The following is a 17,434-nucleotide window of genomic DNA, read 5'->3' on the forward strand; positions in this document are numbered from 1 at the left end:
AGTAAATCAAATAAAGTGAAATTAAGTGTGCGAATCCTCATAATTTGACTTTGCCACGTGCACGTTTAGTTCTTAGAACTGATTCAACTTAGGTTAAAGGTTGTTTAACAAACAACCATAGTTTTAAATAACTGGTTTGTATTACAAGGGTGTAAAGGCAGTAGTTGGAACAGTGAAACAAATCCGGTACGTGATGAGCGTTAACTTATACCAGGTCTCCTTGTTCTCGGTGTTTCATGTAATGTCCGTACCCATACAAGGTGATATCAACACTCACCAGATGGCTACTTCCATCTTGAATCGTGTACTAAATCGCCAAGTTGATTATTGCTTTTGATTTTCTCGTTAATGCATGTAGTGCATAAAGAATCCTATATCAAATATATCATCGCGAGGTGATCAAGCTTGCCGAGGATATTTTTGCTTGTGTCAACGAGTGTTGATATATTTGATATCAGAAGACACGAGGGTGAGATTCTATTGATCATTAGTTTTCAGTGAACAATGCATATTTCTGAACTTTCAGGAAACTTTCAGTGCAGCGCGGTCATAGCATTGTGATGTCATCAAGTTCATGACGTCATAGCATTGTCAGAACATTGAACAATATGTACTATCACAGCCATATCTCCTAGGATAAATCTTCCTATAGTGTCATTTAGAAGCTGGTATGATAAAGAGGAACACATTTTTATGCATAGAAAACTACATTATTGTTGTGGATGCGACATTTCGGTGTAGATGTAAACACCGTTATCGAGTAAATGGTGTGTTAGGATTCATTATCTTATCCCAACCTTTATGGCCAAGGACAGATGGAAAACCAACCAGTTATAAAGATTACCCAAGTAAAGGAATTTCTGTTATAAACGACATGTCTGATGCCCATTGTGACTATATAATGGTGAAACTTTTTAGAGCATCAAGGAATAAAAGTATCCATTAAATACTACTACAAATCCATAACCGTCCATATTGAAGAAAAAAATCTATCTGTATCTTTTACGAAATATAGTAGGAAACCCCAAGGAATGTAGAGGTATATTTGATGACATACTCATCAGTGGAAAATCTAGAAAACCTTTAACATACCGAAACAAGCGGCAAAAAGAATTGAATGGATCCATTAACCAAAAAAAAACCAAAAACAAAAAAAACCATGGGAACCGATAAAACAACCTTTATATCACGGAACAGAGTACACACTCTTGGTTTCAATACAGTATACTGCATAGCTTTCTATATGCAAACAGTTGATTTACTAACAACAATGAAACATAAAGGTTGTAATACATGCACATTTTGCAAATCCGTTCAAAAATAACAATCATTTCTACATTTACTTTGTGACTCTAAAGCCATAAAAAATGTGGATGAAATTAGATGAAAGGATATTAAACAGGGTCAAATATGATCCTTTCAAAGATAAACATTATTTTAGGATATCGCTTAAAGAGAGGCCATGTTCTAAATTTGATAACAGCTGTGAAATACAATTTATATACAACATGAAACAGATAAAATACCATATTTAAAGAACATTATAGAAGAATACTACAAGACTAGCACCCAAAGACTACTTCAAGCTATGTTTAAATGAGTAACCATAAATACAAGACACGATGTATGTTCGCGGTGTCTGTCGAATTTGGTTTACAGACACACTAATCTGACTAAAGCGAAATGAAACTGAAATCAGGTTCACGGGGTTATTTTCCTCAACTATCTTATTTTCACAAGTTGCAAAGTGACATTTTCATGTACTTATATTTCGATCAACAATGATGACACGCGTTTTGAGATGTACAATATGTCAAACTAATTTCGATGCATTCAGGAAAGTGTATTTTACGAATAAAAACTTGCTGAAAATATTACCAACATACCAAACAGACGCAGGGACAATATCTCTGCTGCAAACTGCTAACAGTTCCAGGTAAATTTGTTCATTTCCTTACACTTGTTAAAAACATCATATGCCATGTTTCATTGCTCTGAAACTGAAGCGGTTATATTTTAAGGTTTCTATCAAAAGTGAATTTGACCACAAGGAATACAGACACGACTCATATATACGTTCGGTGCCCCGTGACCCCAAACTTCCCGGTGTAGTACACCCTTATTCCAAGCCCCACCTTCCCAGTTCATATGTTACTGAGTCTTTTCGGACATCATTCAGACTACGTTGCCGCATCAGCAGCATGCGATCACTGCGTGGACCCTACGACGCTAAAACAAGGATGAAATATCTGTCGTCACCGAAGTACATCTTTGGTGTGGGTGGCGATAGCATAATGATAAAACAGAGGGACAGATGAAAAGGCCCTAATTACCATACATCGATACTCCATTACGTGAAGCTGCCTGTCCTGTACGCTTCCCATAGGGTGAGATCAGGCAATATGGAGACGGGCAATTCTCATTGGACAAATATTATGTCACGTGGTCCATCCATGCGATCAATGGAGCGTGAGAAATCACGGCGCGTCATTGAGATAGTGTGTTCTGTTTAATGGTTATTTGTATTCTGAGCAAACTGATGAAATTCTATTGAATGGCAATCTGTAGTAGCAACCCGTTGTTGAAACGTGGGGGAACAAAACGCTGACAAGGAGTGGATAACATTGACGTCACACGCACCACCCCCTGCCTTGTTTCACAGAAATTATAATTTCATGAAAGGTGTATAAATACATAGGACAGTGTCGCTAATTATATTAGCACTCTCTCGGTGGTTTGGCAGTGACTTTATAAGCTTTACAGGTGGCCAGCATCGGTTACCTGCCCATTTTCACCTGTGTTCGTTCAGTTAAACCGCAACCACGGGGAATTGTGTGGAAATCTGCAAAGTGGCTCTGAAGAGGACCCCTATGTTAGGGCCACGCCCAATGGACATACACAAAACACCTCCCCTCACTCACTACCACGAGGAAAGGGACTTTCCGCCAGAGAAAAGGGATATATGCAAAAGTGAATTATATCGAAAAAGACGATGTCAAAATATAATTCCTCCTTCTGACAGCCAGATAAGAGCTTTGGAGGTAAGCAGAAGTTTGTACTTGTTGCTCTATGACACTCGAGGTAAGTACTGTTTTTATAAAACATATAAACGGCATTAGTATCTATGTCGAAACTCACTGAATAAAAGAAGTTGTATATCCATAAATCATCGTCCTCATTCTTCAACATACCAATTGTGAAACATATATATAGTCCATCCTTCTTAAACGGCCGGCCAATAAAAATCTGCTTAAATGAAACAAACAAGATATCTGTTTGATAGCGATGGAACGGATATCATACTTTTGATTCGGACCTAGCCTTTGCAGTATTTTTTCTAGCATGGTAACGTTCTGACAACGTTGATGATTTCTATATTACCTAATAATCTGTTGTGTATTTTCTCTGACTCTACAACCAATGCTGATCAGTTATATATATGATGTATATATGTATAACATTTTATATATATGCTCCTAAGAGGGGTTTATTCCACCTTTTACATCCTATATAAATAATTCTTCTAAACGTCTATTTCACACACATACGATTTTTACAAGTGATACACAACGTTCGAAATAGACGCCGTGCCGTTTGTTATTGTATCGGGCCGACAGTTTCAAATATTTTCAGGCCCTTGTGGTCATTTTATTCAACTTTTTATTTTATTTCCCATATTTTTTCTTTGTTAGCGTTCTGGAATCGTCCATGATCCATCATGTTGCTATAACTTACAGATTCACCTCCTGGTATTTCAGCGCTTCAGCGTGGGAATAACAAATAAAACAATTATTTATGCGCCATAGACTTCGCTAATTGATTTTGTAGCACAACAAAATGGGCCTGCAGATTTCATTCAGGGCCTGTAGGTGGTTGATGGCCAACTGGCAAATTAAAGTATTACACTTTCAAAGTATCACACTGGTGATACATCAATGTCTCTCATCTTTACTTTTTATTTAACCATTTACGAGTGCATGCCACAGCGTATCTTCTATATAACAGTTATGACACATTTTATTCACATTTTATCAATAAACCTTCTGTTTTTCATTTTTATTTCATATGATTTTTGAAGTATGTTCATGACTTTCTTTCTCTCAAAAGGACAGTCTCCGCAACCTTGACGGCATCAGTAGTCCTTCCGGTATCGGTACCACCACTTCCGTTGTGTTTTCTCTGCGCAACCAGATCGGACATCTAGCAAGCGCCCTCCGAATATTCCAGGTATATTTTCAACTTATTCTTTAAAAGCGACTTTGTTTGGATATTTATATCACTAATCGTAATTTCAGTTCCCTTAAATGAATGACAAAAAGGCGGTACTGTAATTACTGAAATACGCATACCTTACATCCAAACAGACCTTGATTGAAAAGATATGGGGCAAAATGTCACATCATGGTCCCGAATTTAATAGTGATGATACTGTCGGTGGTGATATCCATTAGTATCTACTTGATCATGTCAGTGGTCCATAGCATGAAATTACAAAGGAAGCAACAACAGTGATGAACCTTTTAAACATAAGTAAACATTACCTTCATTCCAATGTTCCTTCCAAAGTCCTCCTCGGCCCACGTCACCTTCCTTTTGAACACAGTGTAAAGTCACCATTAACAGTATACAGTACGGTAGATAACGGTCTTCTCCACAATCATTGTTTCTGTCGTCAGGAAAACAATATCAATGTGGTGCACATCGAGTCGAGGAAGTCACGGCGGGCCGATGCTGAGTACGACATCTATGTGGACCTGGAGACGGACACCATCCGCCTGGAGGAGCTGGTCAACCGTCTTAAGAGGGAGGTCGCCAACATCACATTCAACGAGCTCAACATCCCCATGTCGCCACCACCAAACGCAACTGCACCATGTAAGTCTAATTTAGAAATTCAGTTAATTTATCTATCTATTTCTCGGTGCTTGATTTTGTGGGTTTTTCTGTCTGACTCTTGTTTATTCAACCCTGTACTCGCGGAAAACTCATTGCTTCAAGACTATAGTACTTTGAATCAGTTTTAAAATCTATATTTGGATGGGATGAGAAACAGCATATTCTTTCAAAATCTTTGATTTTATTGTTTTTACAAGTTTTTATAGTGATTGAAGTAATTGCATAGATAGTAGAAAGAGAAGTGTTTTCCTACCAAATATTTCAGCAAAGATTGGAATATTTGTCTGGAATGTTCACGAAAGGGTAACACTTCGTTCATGGTGCCAGCGACCATCTTGACAAACCCTCTTGAATATGCACAAACAGTTAGATTTACTTGAATCACCCCGTCTCCCGCATCTGAACACAGTGAGATCGATCGGCCTGCACAGACCACAGCATTAGCCGCCTTCTCAAAGTCATGATATTCTGGAGGATTCGACGAAGATTTTCATCAGCTCATACTATCAGTAGCTGGGTAATTAAGTCTTTGTCTTGGCTGACCGCTGCTTTGTTTCAAGTTGTGCCACGGGTCCAGCCAATTGGTAGGGTTAACTGCAGGGAAAATGACTTCATATCATCATGTATCTTTAGACAGAGGATGTTTGGCCTTAGTTGACTGACTTTAGTCTTTTGAGTTGATAGCTGTAGTCATGTAGGTCACATACTTTCGGGATAAGGGGCCGCGGGGTAGCTTGGTAGTTAAACCGTTCACTCGTCACGCAGAAGACCCGGGTTCGATTCCCCACCAGGGTACATTGAGGGAAGCCTATTTCTGGTGTCCCCCACCCGTGATATTGCTGGATTGCTGGAATACTGCTAAAGCGGAGTAAAACCACACCCATATTACTCTTTGGGGATAAAGAGTTTTCATGAAGAAAAAACTTCTTATTTTTTCGAATGAAAATTGTGTGAGTTTAGTTTTACTCCGCGTTTAGCAATATTCTAGCAATATCACACACTCTGTACCCATGTGGGGACCCATCGACCCGGGTCATCGACGTGACTAGACTGCCCCACCGCCCCGAAAAGTGAAATGAGTGAGCTTTTGGGAGACACGCATATATGCACACAGACATGCACGCACACACGCTCACATGCACACACGCTCGCACGCATGCACGCTCACACACACATACGTATATAAGTGCATATATTTGCAGTAGCCTTGAAAGCAATGTTAGGTTTCACCTCACCTGATATTTCGAAGTCGAGTTACCGAGTCTCATGGGCCTTATTTTGGCTGTATCATCCGGCACGGTTTGAAGTGAGTACGAGTACCTGTTTCCAGAATAACCCGATTTAACAACGGGGAATCGGTACCCCATGGGGTGACGTTACGGTGTGAAGTATTGAATATGCATTTTGTTACAGGTGACATGGAACAGGTGCCCTGGTTTCCTCGGTCAATCGGAGATCTAGATATGTGCGCTCATCGGGTGTTGATGTACGGGCTGGAGCTTGACGCTGACCACCCGGTAAGCCGTACATACGTCTTTACGTCAATGCGTACTGTCTGCGGACCTCCTTTCAGGGGGATTTCGGAAGGACCAAAAATACACATGGATATGGAGATACAGAGATCAGATTTATAAGGGCTCCAGTTGTGTGAAAGTCTCCAGATGTGTGAGGTGCTCCAGATGTGTGCGTGACTCCAGAAATGTGAAATGCTCCAGATTTGTGAGGTGCTTCAGATGTGTGAGTGGCTCGAGATATATGAGATGCGCCAGGTGCATGAGATTCTCGAGATAAGTGAGATGCGTCAGATGTGTGAGGTGCTCCAGATATGAGAGGTGCTTCAGATGTGTGGGGTGCTCCAGATGTGTGAGGGACTTCAGAGGATGTGAGTGTCTCCAGATATGTGAGATGCGTCAGATGTGTGAGGTGCTCCAGATATGAGAGGTGCTCCAGATGTGTGGGGTGCTTCAGATGTGTGAGGGACTTCAGGGGGTGCGAGGTGCTCCAGATATGTGAGATGCGTCAGATGTGTGGGTGTCTCCAGATATGTGAGATGCGTCAGATGTGTGGGTGTCTCTAGATGTGTGAGATGCGTCAGATGTGTGGGTGTCTCCAGATATGTGAGATGCGTCAGATGCGTGGGTGTCTCCAGATATGTGAGATGCGTCAGATGTGTGGGGTGCTCCAGATGTGCGAGGGACTTGAGAGGGTGTGAGTGTCTCCAGATATGTGAGATGCGTCAGATGTGTGGGGTGCTCCAGATGTGCGAGGGACTTGAGAGGGTGTGAGTGTCTCCAGATATATGAGATGCGCCAGATGCCTGAGATTTTCCAGATGTGTGGGATGCTTCAGACCTGGAAGGCGCTTTGATGTGAGGTACTTCAGATATTTGACGTGCTCCAGATGTGTGATGTGCTCGAGATAGTGATGCGCTTCAGATGTATGATGTGCTTCAGATATTTGAGGTACTTCAGATGTGTGAGGTGCTCCAGAGGTGCTTCAGATGTGTGAGGGTGCTCCAGATGTGTGATGTGTTTCAGATATGTGATTAGCTTCAGATGTGTGAGATGCTTCAGATGTGTGAGATGCTTCAGATGTCTGAGGTGTTTCAGATGCTGGGGTGCTTCAGATGTGTGAGGTGCTCCCGATATGTGAAAGACCCTAGCTGTAAGGGTCCAGAAAACAAAATTCTTGGTGGGCCTCAGAGATCTTAGTTGTCCAGATCCCATAATACAGCGACATCTATTGCTACAGCTCTGAACTGTCTTGTTTCAATGCATATTTACTGAGATAAGCCGTCAGGCATTCATATCTTATCTGAAACGGTAGCTTCACGTGACGTCATAGATCACGCTCTCATTTCACAGGGATTCAAAGATGAAGTGTATCGGAAGAGGAGAATCCTTTTCGCCGAACTCGCGATGCAATACAGCCAGTAAGTAGAAATCAATACTTAAAGTCAAATCTCCACATTACTCTCATCGAGATAAAACAATGTAAAGAAACTTTTTGTTACAAGCGAGTTCCATCTAACACCGAAACGATCCCGCCTCACAATGGTTTTAGAACACTTGTGTGGCTTGGTTTGATGTCTTCCCTGTTGAATGACGTGCTAGTTTGTGATCACAACGTTTTGTCATCACACCAGTTACGAGAGCCTTGTTCAGAGGCCATTCTTGACGGGAATGCCATGAATATCACCCCAAAGTCACACCTAGCGAGTGGACGGTACAGGCATGTTAACATGACTTGGAATATAATTGTCCTTTTGATCCTCTTGTCATCTACTACAAAAACTTCTTGTTTAAAAGTGGATATCGAAAGGATGGATCTGTTACTATACTGACGCCATTGTGATGAGGTCAAACTCTGCCACCATACATGGCGCCGGGATGGACCGGTCAGAATCAATGGCGGGACAGACGACTCATTAAAAGCAATGAATATGTATGACAGACATCATGGAGAGATTAGGTGGACTTTTGTGCAGGAAATGCTGCCCAAATTGGTGAAAGTGTTATGTAACATTTATCGACGTTGTTTATCTGTAATTAACACTGGTTAGGCTCGACTTCAGACGTGACATTGTGGGAGAAGGTCACGTGTTCGTAACACGTACCCAGGGGGCGCTGTGAAGCACTGATCTGCGTGAACTGGAGATGTTTATTCAAAGTTTACGGGTGACAAAAAGTGTCTCAATGATGATTAGAATCTGCAAACTGTTAATAACGTTGTTGGTGTCAGACCACCAACCATTTGCAGCTGCCTGTTAATCAATGGCCGTCAATATCCCGATATGTCTATTTCGCGCTGCCTTCATCAGATTAATTTTGTCTGTCACTACTACATGGACTGTAATATGTGAAACAAAAACACGGCGTTGTGTACGTGATCATGAACTACTTGCTGCATTTATATAATTAACTTACGCTGATCTAAGAACGAAGTATATCCTATGGGATAAATATGCAGAATATTAACGCTGTTATAACGCGATGTGTTTCGTTGAATAAAATAAAATAAATTTAGTGCAAATAGTACATGACACTTAACTCAAATATCATACTCAGTTTAGGCAAACTTAGTGTAATGACTTAAAGTCAGATATGTGAATTAACAACTGATATGTTGATGATTTAGTCTATTGCAAGTAAATCAATCTACAAAAGGATTGTAAATGTCACAGTTTAAACTTTTCTGGAGGACACATGCTAAAGAGGGCACAGTGTCCACCATGTACATTAATGTATGCTTGACGCCTGCGTCTCAAAGAACCAACCAAACATTGCAAGAAGTCTTCAGGAATGGCATTCCATATCTGTAGAGAACATTTGTGGAGTTCCTGAAGCGTGTCTGGAACTAATGTCTCCATCGCCACTTCATCCCAGTTGCGTTCAAAGGGGAATAGATCTGGGGACTTAGAGTGTGTTTAGAAGGATGTAAACACTGTGCTGCTCTAAGAACTGCTGAAGCACTTTGGCGACATGAGGTATGGCGTTGACCGGCTCCTGGAGAACTGTACGACTGGATTAACAATTTCGAATCTGTACCCGATTCCATTGATGACAAGCAAAGGTGTCCCTCCAGGTCTCTTTATCCCACTCCAAACCATCATTCCATCACCGCCCAAAATAGGGTCGGTCTCAAGGTCACTGTTTCTAACATAACGCTCACCAAGTCGTCGATAAACTCGCGTTCCGCCGGTCAGCGACTCGTCAGTGAAAAATATGTCTCCACACTTGCGCACGCCATCGCAGATGTTCTCTACACCACTGTAGAGAAGTAGACGCTGGTGGCGTAATGTCAAAATTTGCCGTCTGGCAGGATGTCAAACACGTATCCAGTGTTCGAAATTAACTTTTTAGTTTGTAGAAAGTACTTGCTACTGGGTGTAAAATATGTAGCAAAATCTCTTACCTGACAGCAGCATTCTTTCCTAATTAATTCATAATTCATGATCCTTCTCTGTCAGTGTCCTATTACTGTCTTTGGCCAGATAGAACTGTGTTAGGCCTCCTGAACCTCTCTCCACAAACCCACTTGTGCTTTATAGGATCTGTACCTCTAAAAGTCTGTGGGTCTACAAGTTTGACTTCCATCAAATCTTCAAGGGTGTCTGTCTGCAGTCAAATCGAGATCTCTCCTTTGAAAATGACGGTCAATCGATGAACGCAAGCGATTTCACTAAAAACACAAATACCAGGTAGCAAGTTGTTGCTACCGTGTTGTCCTTTCAGTTAGCAAAATGGAATTTTCTTAAAGCGTTACCCCTGGTATCCCGTGTGCAGCCAGAAGAAGGCGATGGGTCCTTGGTGATAAGCTGTTGGCACCCGGAGGTGTTCGTGGTGTCAGTGTGGGTGGTTGAATCGTGGCGTGGTTGCCGGAGGACGGCCACTTCGGGGGCGGTCTGCAACGACGGCGTTTTGTTGATAAAGTCACCACAAGCGAAATATGGTGTTCCCGAGCACGCTAAACTGTTGTGCAACGTTGCCCGGGGGTGTTCCGGTTTCAAGCATTAAAATGGCTCGCCACCTTATATTTTCATTTCGCCGTGCCATAGAGAAGTGAAAGCAGATTCTTCAAGTGTGTGTTTGAATTTTGGTGGCAATGATTCGAGGCTTAGAGCCACATTTTGTAAGGAGCACGTTTAATGTCATATTTCCCACGGCCTTCAGGGAAAGACATTAAGCAAAACAACAACAACAACAAAAAGAAAATCCACAATTGCAAAACAAAAACTACCCACAGTGCCCCGTTTGGGTTATGGATTAAGTGTATTTTGACGAAAATCAAAATGCGTTATAATTTTTTTCCATTCATAGAAGCTTTGACTGTCGGTATCTTATTCATTAGCTACTCCGCCTAATTTCAATGAATGAAACAATGAAGTTTAACTACAGTCTTTAAAATACATAAAACAGAGCCCTGAGAGTATCATAACTGCACATTGTAACGCCAAATATCAAGAATATATGAAAATACAAAACGTGTAATACTTAACCGTGTATTCTTGTATCCAGTGGCAACCCGATTCCAAGAGTGGACTATACTGAAGAGGAAATCCGGACATGGTCAGTTGAAGTTGTCTGTGCTACAGTACCCCATTTATCTGGTCTTGGTTTACCCGTTTACCCTCCAAAGACTTACAGTCCACCCGCAAAAATCCGGGTGAGAGTTGATCTTCAACAACCCGTACTTGTCGTAAGAGGCGACTAACGGGGCCGGGTGGTCAGACTCTCTGACGTAGTTGACACGTCATCGTATCCCACTTGCGTAGGTCAATGCTAATACTGATGATCACTGGATCTTCTGGTCCAGAGTCTAGTATTTAGGGACCGCTATATAGCTGAAATAATGCTTGGTGCGGCGTAAAACAACAAAGCGTCCAACAAACTTACAGCCCAAACACATTAACACACTTTGTCCAATGATGATAATCTGTACTGAGGCTACGGCGAAGTTTCTAGGTATAAATGAGCTTTGTTTGCTGAAGTGGAAACCTTTATTGCTCAAAATGAATTATACGTGCACCAGGTCTTAAATGAACCCTATTTGATTTCACTATTTTAGCGTCTCGATCCATTTATATAGCGCTCTCTGTATTCCCATCGGCCATAAAACCTTGAGTATAAAATGTTATGTAAAGGCCTCTATTTGACATGAAACACATCAGTGGCAATCCTACAGGAATGTACATTTATGATTCATCTGCATATGCAATTTTCCATAAGAGTCCCATTGTGTGATACGCCTGACTCCGTACATGTAAATGATGTCAGTGTGAAATATATATGACACGTATTAGAGACCCGTGAAAACGTATTATTTAAAATAGAGACCCTCCAAAAAGATATGGCATATACAGATCCTCCCAAAATATGTGGCATAATAATAGAAACCTTCCAAAATATGTGGCATAATAATAGAAACCTTCCAAAATATGTGGCATAATAATAGAAACCTTCCAAAATATGTGGCATATTAAAAAGACCCTCCAACAATTTATCCAAAGTAACATATATTTTTTCCGTTAATCATATTGAATCTGTTTTATTATGATTGGAAAATACCTTTCGGCCCAAAATGAAATTAAAACAGGTGGCCATTCAGCGTAGAGGCAACCTGGATGAGTTTATCAATGATTTCATGGGGAGAAGCATCCTCTGCACACTCATTCCTCCGTCCTATCATTAATGTATATCATAAACAACAGGGGGACCCAGGGCCGACCCCTGGGGTATCCCAGTGGGAACAGATCTTTCCTTGGTTTATACTTCATCAAATGCATTATTCCAAAAATACAGCGCATGCTTCCTTGCCGTGGTCCATGGCACTGGCGATTTTGATCAAATCGTACGAGAACGTACGTTGATTAGTTGTTTAAGTATGTTTGTAAGTCTGAAAGTAAGACATGTAAAATAGTTGAATAAATATTCAAAACTATATTTCTCGAAGATTCTGTCTATACCAGTAAGGGCAACGGGTCGATAATTAAAGCATTCATGTAAACTGTCATTTTGTGAATTGGAATAGCTGTCGCTTCTCTCCAGTGTTTGGAAAACACTGTACGTGTTAATGATAAGTACAGATACTTTAGTAATGTCTACAAGACAAGAGGATAGCGATAACACCATTACTATCGACAGGTGCATCGCCATCAGGGTTTTCGGAATTCGGAAAAATATCGTTTATTTCCATGGTATGCTGACATACGGTAGCCTGATCAGCAATATTATTAAAATCCATCATGTATCCATAAAAATGTATGTCATATAATAGAAGCTTCCCCTTTCCGCCTTCGCAAAAATACGATAGAAAAAGAAATGAATGCCTACTCCCAAATGCATCCCCAAAACATATACTACTTTTCCTCCGTCTTGATGAATGACACATGTGAGTGATGCCAGCGTCTCTTCCACCCAGGGGCACTGTGTTTTCGGAGCTGATGAAGCTGTACCCCACCCACGCCTGCCGGGAGTACCTCAGCAACATCCCCCTTCTCGTGGAGCATTGTGGGTACAGAGAGGACAACGTCCCACAGCTCGCAGATGTGTCCAGGTTTCTCAAAGGTAAGGAGAAACAACTTGCCTTAGTTTTGTCAGGTTAGTCATTATATACTAGTATACCTTCACCATGCTGTACACCAACATCTTGACAACGGTAAACAGTTTTACAGCACACAACGGGTATAATATACCATTAAAAAGTGCGGGGCTGTTTGATTTACAAGACTAATAAAGTGCAAATGACGAAGCCAAGGACGAAATAGATTATGGTATTTAACACAAACCTCGACATTAAAGACATGATACGGGTTCTAATCGTAAAACCCCTTTCCCTCCATCAAGCCTCCTGTCCCCGCCGTAACGTTAGCTAGTGTTAATCAGTTCACTTGTTCTGTCGCTGCATCCACAGGAAGTGGACAACAGTGTACATGACCACTCCCGTCCACATCTGACGGTATACATAACCACACAGCCCAGCGTTGACAGGAGAGGGTAGGGGTAAAATAGGGGAGTCCAATATTTCCTTAACGTGCGTGGGACGCCGAGAACACTCGGATCTCAGGCATTGATTTCTGTCTTATCGGAGACTTCATCAAGTCATGAAAATTCATGCAGACAATGGTTAACTATCAGAATATCCCAGTCTCCATCTTGAAGAGATGGTGTCAGAAACGGATTCCTTGTCATCGGAAAGAAACACACTTACATCAACAGAATAATTGCATTTGTGATTTTGAAAATATTATTTCCTAGGAAATGGGATTCATTGTTATTGCACTGATGTATTTTTAGTTCTAGAGTTTAACATCAATGGATGATTTGGGTTCCAGCCATGAAATCTGTTGTAAAAAGGGGTCACAAAGTTGGAGGGGTTTTTTTTTTAAATTTTAAACAGAATTGTATTCAACGATTACTGCATTGGAGTATCTTAGCTTAATTTTGTTTCAAATTTCCCATCTTAATGTCATGCATTGGCCATATGTCACCCGAATGGGCAGCAACTTTAAGAGCAAACGCTAAAAGGGCTTAAAGTTTTAGGTTAAAAGAGTAGGATTTAGCGCCGAATCGGAGAGTAGTTTTACATTACGTATACGATGGTGTGTCAGTTTTACTTGGGATCAAACCGTGCATGTGTTGTATGTTTGGTCTAACCCATGAACGTCTAAACCAGGACTCATAATCAGCGCCAATCTGGGATTCGAACCACCAAGCTTTCAGTGTAGCACTGGCCTCTTTTTCAGTCAGCGTTTATAGGTTGGTGATATCAACACCATGGCAGCCAGCAGCGCATGGTACGGTAGAGTTTGCCAGAAAAAAAACCAAAAAAACTGACTGTCTCACAAAAGACAGGCCTACCAATAGTTTTTGTATGAACATGACATGAAGTCCCCAAGACTGGTTGGTTCATACAATATTTACAGAAATCAAGGGCTGGTAATTCACAAATCCATTCCTTTCATAGTGTCGGTTTACCTCGGTGCTCGCCCTGGAGATACAGGAAGATACAAGTGTGTTGATGTTTATGTTACCTGTAAAAATGATGTGTACTGAACCAGTGTCATCAAATAGTGTGAACTGTTACAGCGCGGACCGGCTTTCAGCTGCGACCAGTGGCGGGCTATCTCTCGTCACGTGACTTCCTGGCTGGACTGGCGTTCCGTGTCTTTCACTGCACCCAGTACATCCGCCACAGTTCCGACCCGTTCTACACCCCGGAGCCGTACGTTCACATAAACTATGCTTGGCATACTGGTTCAGATACGCTGTGGTTTTAATGATTTATATGAACCGTTTGTATTAATCGTGACTAAAACTAGTTATAATGAGAAGGGGTTCCTTTTTTTCAAGAAGGTTATTGGCATATCTGTAAGCGACGTTAGATCTCAGAATTTGTTTGTACTGGTTTTTCATAATAAAATTTAAATATAAGAAATATAGTAAAAAATGCTAGCGCCTAAAAGGCAACAGTCTAATTCTCGTAGTTGCGTCTAAATCCAGTTTTGTAGAGAGATAGAGAGACTGTAAATGATGGACTATGAGAGCTATTTGACAGTTACTGTTACCTGGGGCCAAATGACCTGTTTTCTTGTCCCCACAGCGACTGCTGTCACGAACTGATGGGCCACATGCCCCTTCTAGCTGACCCCAGCTTCGCCCAGTTCTCTCAGGAGATCGGACTCGCCTCCCTAGGGGCCTCAGATGAGGAGGTGTCCAAACTAGCAACAGTAAGTACAACCTCGCCCCCTTTCCGCCCATTTCCGTCAACACGAAGTGCCTTGTTTTCACCGCAAACAGCAGGTCGTGTTCCGGTAGAACAGAGCTATGACGAATGTGTCTGCAAGCTACGGAAAGGCGAGAGCTGTGGCGAATGTGCCTGCAACTTACGGAAAGGCGAGAGCTGTGGCGAATGTGTCTGGAAGTTACGGAAAGGCGAGAGTTGTGACGAGTTAGATTAGAAAGAGTGACATATGTCAGAACAACCAGTGAATTCAGAGGTGAGACAAAACAGGAACACGTCTATGCACGGGAAACCCACAATTTGCTTTTGTTGTCGGCAGTGCTACTTCTTCACCATCGAGTTCGGTCTATGCAAACAGGACGGCGAGCTGAGGGCGTACGGGGCTGGACTATTGTCTTCTATTGGCGAACTCAGGGTAAGCTTTCTGTGCCTTCGTAGGACTGTAAGCGTCACACTGTGACGCATTTCGATATAAAGGATTCCCTACACTATGTATTACGTGTGATGGCGTTCCAAAAAAGAAGAGGAAGAAGCCTTGTCAGTGTGTGTTTTTAGCTTTTTGTGGTCAAATAATATTGACTGCCAGAATCCAGTGCTGAAAGATAACGCGGACGTTAGTTTTCGCCAGTGATATTTTCTAAACGTTTGTGAATTTTGAAACACAGGTTATACGCACAAGCCGGTATCGCACTCTATGGAGATTTACATGGGGTGAAGTGAGTGAATTTAGTTGTACGCCGCACTCAGAAATATTCTAGCTATATGGCATCGGTTTGTAAATAATCGAGTCTGGACCAGACAATCCAGTGATCAACATCGTGAGCATCGATCTGCGCGACTGGGATGACATGTGCCATCCAAGCCAGCGAGCCTGACCACCCTTTAGTCACGTCTTACGACAACCATAGTCCCATTTTATGGCAAGCACGGGTTGCTGAAGGTCTATTCTACCCTTGATCTTCACGGGTCGAAACGGGGTGGAGTTCCCTCATTTAGACCTGTCTTGGTCTGCGGAACTCGGGTCTACTGATCCCGAATCTCTCAAGACTTACGTCATGTAGGTTACGTTTAAGATTCAACACTGTTCAGGTAGAATACTGTAGCATGAACTTTGTCTGTTTTCTGTAGCATGCACTGACAGACAAGGCGGAGAAGATCGCCTTCGAACCTGTGAGGACCAGCACCCAGGAATGCCTCATCACGACCTTCCAAGACGTCTACTTCTACACCGACAGCTTTGAGGAGGCCAAGGAGAGGATGAGGTTTGTCCAAATGCCATGGGAACGCATTTCACATCACAGCCTCTTCCTTCATTTATTCATACAAATTACACCCCACCCCACTGAACCGAGATGGAAAGACACTAGTCAATAATTGAATGCGAAATTTGCGATACTAATTACATAGACTAATTAGAAACTGTCTCATTATAGTCAGCTCTTATCCGTCGACGAGAGGTCACCCGCGCCAGATCCAACTGCATTGTATTTAGATAAGTGTTTAGATAAAAGACCGTGTTATCCTATTGCGTCCCGTCGAGAGTAAGGACGGGATTTTAAATTCCGTTGTCGATGTTTACAGGCAGTTCGCCAGCACCATTAAGAGGCCCTTCGCCGTGCGTTACAACCCATACACACACAGCGTCGACGTCCTCAACAGCACTCGCTGCATCGCTACGGTAGTGAGCGAGTTGAAAGGAGACCTGTGCATCGTCAGCGACGCCCTCCGACGTCTCCAGATACTGGAGAAGCTGAAACAAGAGGACGAGAGGAAGGAGACAGAGATCTAAGCTCTAGAAGAGGAAGGGCGTGGAGTTATGGGTGTATAAACTTGGGGTGATAAGAGGGGAAAGAGGGAGGGGGTAAATGGCTCTTTTGGTTGTTTTTTATGATGCAGAGAGAGAAGTAGTCGAGGACGAGGACTGAAGTGTGAACATTCATGAGAGGAAGTAAACATTTACAAGTGATTCTTTATCTTTTCGAAGTATGTTGTAGACCAGAGAGCATACATGCTACCGGGTGGTAATAATGACGGTTACAACAGTGGGAATGAAAGCATGAGCAGTTATAATTCTTTTTGGCGACGAGTATTTGTATCAGTCAGTGCTTGTTTACGAGCGCTTCAAGCTGATGCTGAGCTCTCGCTCGGAGCTGCTGCAACGTGACGGCTATAGCGAGGATGGGGTGGAATGTATGCTTAATTGGTGTTATCCAGCGTCATAAAGAAATATATTTTAGTATAACGTCGGGCTCGTTGTTTGAAAATTGAGCTGTGCAAATGATTGCATTCGATAAAA

General features: G+C 42.1%; 1 protein-coding gene across 1 annotated transcript; it reads left to right on the forward strand.

Annotated features, from left to right (window-relative positions):
• The first annotated feature begins 2,831 nt into the window (after positions 1-2,831).
• On the forward strand, positions 2,832-16,927 carry LOC137287282 (tryptophan 5-hydroxylase 1-like). The gene is made up of 12 exons (XM_067819517.1): positions 2,832-3,041; positions 4,108-4,227; positions 4,677-4,875; positions 6,310-6,413; positions 7,761-7,828; positions 10,914-10,964; positions 12,817-12,962; positions 14,484-14,619; positions 14,998-15,124; positions 15,458-15,553; positions 16,267-16,400; positions 16,720-16,927. Exons 1-12 carry the CDS (start codon positions 2,871-2,873, stop codon positions 16,925-16,927), a joined length of 1,560 nt encoding a protein of 519 aa, XP_067675618.1. The 5' UTR covers positions 2,832-2,870.
• Positions 16,928-17,434: the final 507 nt, after the last annotated feature.

The sequence above is a fragment of the Haliotis asinina genome, chromosome 6 (assembly GCF_037392515.1).
Source record: "Haliotis asinina isolate JCU_RB_2024 chromosome 6, JCU_Hal_asi_v2, whole genome shotgun sequence".
NCBI classification, from domain to species: domain Eukaryota; kingdom Metazoa; phylum Mollusca; class Gastropoda; order Lepetellida; family Haliotidae; genus Haliotis; species Haliotis asinina.